General features: G+C 44.3%; 1 protein-coding gene across 1 annotated transcript; it reads right to left on the reverse strand.

The window, feature by feature from the left end:
- Positions 1 to 367: 367 nt before the first annotated feature.
- Positions 368 to 2,763, reverse strand: wdr31 (WD repeat domain 31; the record flags this gene model as incomplete). The annotated part of the gene is made up of 9 exons (XM_083904460.1): positions 2,683 to 2,763; positions 2,448 to 2,580; positions 2,267 to 2,341; positions 2,037 to 2,181; positions 1,790 to 1,890; positions 1,594 to 1,661; positions 1,137 to 1,278; positions 664 to 826; positions 368 to 573 (listed from the first exon to the last, which is right to left on the reverse strand). The coding sequence occupies exons 1-9, from the start codon at positions 2,727 to 2,729 to the stop codon at positions 368 to 370; spliced, it is 1,080 nt and encodes a 359-aa protein (XP_083760586.1). The 5' UTR covers positions 2,730 to 2,763.
- Between the last annotated feature and the right edge of the window lie 287 nt (positions 2,764 to 3,050).

Genomic DNA, 3,050 nt, shown 5'->3' on the forward strand with positions numbered 1-3,050 from the left:
TTGATGTGTTCTAACACTTAAATTTATAAAGCTTTGACATGATCTTTACTCTGGTGCTTAAAAATAACCTTCCACAACTCTAAATCTGACTGTTCCAACTAGATTTTATCTGGCAAAAGTAAATAAATTAATCAAGGTACGTACGTTAGTGTCCATTTCTACTTGATTTCTCTGAAAGAATCAGTAGTTCTGTTCTAATACCCCTCCTTCTGTATGAAGATGTCCTGAAATGGTGTATTAACTGAGTAAATCCTGCAGGTGACAGCACAGACTCGCTGACTTTGGCGTCGCTGATCTCTTCTGTCGCCCTTCACCGTGTGGCAGCGTAGAAATGTAAACGTGTCTGTAGAAAATACATTTTGTGAAATCAGAAACGTGCCACCACCTTAACGTCCAGACCTCCTGCCCCGCCGGAACCTGCTCCGCATCCCTGAGGAGAGTGCATCGATCCCTGGCCCAGCTGGATATGATTGAGGCCATTGCTGAAGCTGGCACACAGCAGATTGGCAGAGTCGCTCGGAGCCAGAGACACCAGCGGACCAGCGCCGTCTAGAGACAACGTCCCTAAACAAGCTGAACAGAAGACAGCAGATAGAGGGGTGAGACGAGAGTTCGTAAGAAAAGACAAAAGAGTATTTTTCTAAATGTTTTGTATCCTGTTACCTGCCGTGTTCTGATCCCAAATCTTGATGGAGCCGTCATGGGAGGACGTCGCTACCTGAGCTGAGCCACCAGGAGGCGTGGGCAGAAACACACAGCAGGCCGTGGTTTGGAGGTGACCTCTGTATTCCACAACCTTACATCCAGGCTGACGCAGGTCCCAAAGCTAATAACACAGACACAACTCCACTGAGAACAAACCAAAATATCTGCATAAGAGTATACCAGTGGCTACATAACATCAACTTTTTAGGATGGGAGAATTACTTCAGCTCACGTCTCATAAACAACAATAATAATAATAATAATTTTATTATTATTTAAAAAGTACAGCATTCATAGTGAGGACACCGTAACCGTCACAAAGTCATACCTGACCTTCACCTCTAACCTGACTCTAACATAAACCAAACGCTAAATCTAACCCTAAAACCAAGCACACAGGTTTGTGCAGCTATCCTTGTGAAGACTCTCACCGTGGCTTCACAGCCCTGCCCTCCAAAGCCGTTGCTGCTGGACACCAAGTAGTTTCCGTTTGGAGAGACATCACAGTGGGTCTGGATATACTGCTTGGCGGGAAACGTGTTGGTCACCTGCCACGCACGGCTGTCCCACACCCTGCACACATACACAATCAGGGCGTTACTTTTCAGATTAACTAGGAATTCTAGTAACTGAGGAGAAGGAGGTCGTTTTCTGGAACTTTGAGATGCGGTGGAAACACAAATGACACAGATTACCGGGAATTATTTATCCCCAGGTAAAATAACTTCCTGGCATTAAATACGCACAGCCCACAAACTGCATTTCATACACATTTGTATTTATGAGGTTAAAACAAATTGGCATATTTCACTTTACATGTTTGATGTCTACGTGAATGTTAATTCTTCTCATGCCACACTGCACATCTGCAGTTGCAACTCTTTCTACCTTATGGTCTTATCTTCAGATGTCTGGACAACAGAGGGGCTGTCTGGAACCCAACACACATGAGTCACCTGGACAGAGGACAGAGGAAAGTTTAAAGCCCTGACCACAGAAAGTCAAAGTCAGATTGCAGGACTTTTTGATTCATTTGCATACTGAAACAACGTTTAATACAAAGATGTTTTTTTTTTGTGCTCACCAGGTTTCTCGAGATATTGTGTCTCTGTTCACATTTTGCCGATTCTATGTCCCACAGGCACATCCAGTTGTCGCGGGAGCCGGTGCACAGCTTTCTCCCATCTACAAGTCACAACACAAACGGTGCCGTATGTTCAGCGCAGACAAATAATGTGATAATAGATGTCAGTGTGTGTAACATCGTTAAAACATGTAAAACGGACACAATCCTTAACCTAAAAAGGGTTAGGTTGTGTGTGTTTTTATACCAGGGCTGATCGCTACTCCATTGACCACCAACTCATGCCCACAGAACTCCTGGATAGGTTCATCGCCCTGGTGTAGGTCCCACATCAGAACGGTCTTATCCCGTGACGCACTGAAGATCCATGTGCTGCCTGAATAACACACCACCTGGAGGACGGACGGACAGAGGCAGAATTAGAGGAGGACAAGGTGTGACAGCTCTGAAGAGCATCACAACTTGTAGTGACGTTACCTTGGTAACCTCTCGGTTGTGACCCTGGAAGGACTGACATAGTCGGCCTTGTTTCCAGTCATACACCACCACAGCCTACAGGGGTAAACAGAGGTTGACACAAAATGCCTGTCCTCTATTTAATTCAATTCAATTCAATTCAACACTTTTGGAATAACGAACAACTCATGAGTAGATTTACCTGATCACTGCCCCCAGAGACACACAGGTCGGGGCTGAGATGTGTGACCGTGTTGATGGATCCCTGATGGGCCGGCTCATACTGAACCACGTGACTGTCAACTGTATTATCTGCCTTCTCCCCCTGAGACGCCCTGTCACAGAAAACACCAAATACTAAGAAATTATACACAGCTGAAACAAAGACATGTGCTTGTCAACAAGGAGACAGCGTTGTAGTAATAAACGTGAGTCACCTGTAGAGCTCGGACCTCTTGCGAAACTTGCTCTGTAGTTTCCCCATGTCTGCCTAATAACCTGCTACCACACTGACACACAGACACAAACAAGGCAAAGGTGTCAAGCTATGACGGATCTTTGTTTTTCTTTCTTTGTGTGAAAGAAGAAATGTGCCAAATTCAGAATAGTAAAGTTAAATTCACTGTATCACACCAGAAATCTGATTTCAGTGGACAGTCCACACTGTCGCAGCAGCAACATTAATCATACGAGGCTAACAACAAAGTAAAGTTGTAATATCACCAATAAATATATATATAAAAAACACTTTCTGAAGCCTTACAGAAGAATTATTTGAGCCTACAAGAAGTTTCCATTCCATAAC

Source organism: Microchirus variegatus (assembly GCF_963457635.1).
Source record: "Microchirus variegatus genome assembly, chromosome: 18".
NCBI lineage: Eukaryota > Metazoa > Chordata > Actinopteri > Pleuronectiformes > Soleidae > Microchirus > Microchirus variegatus.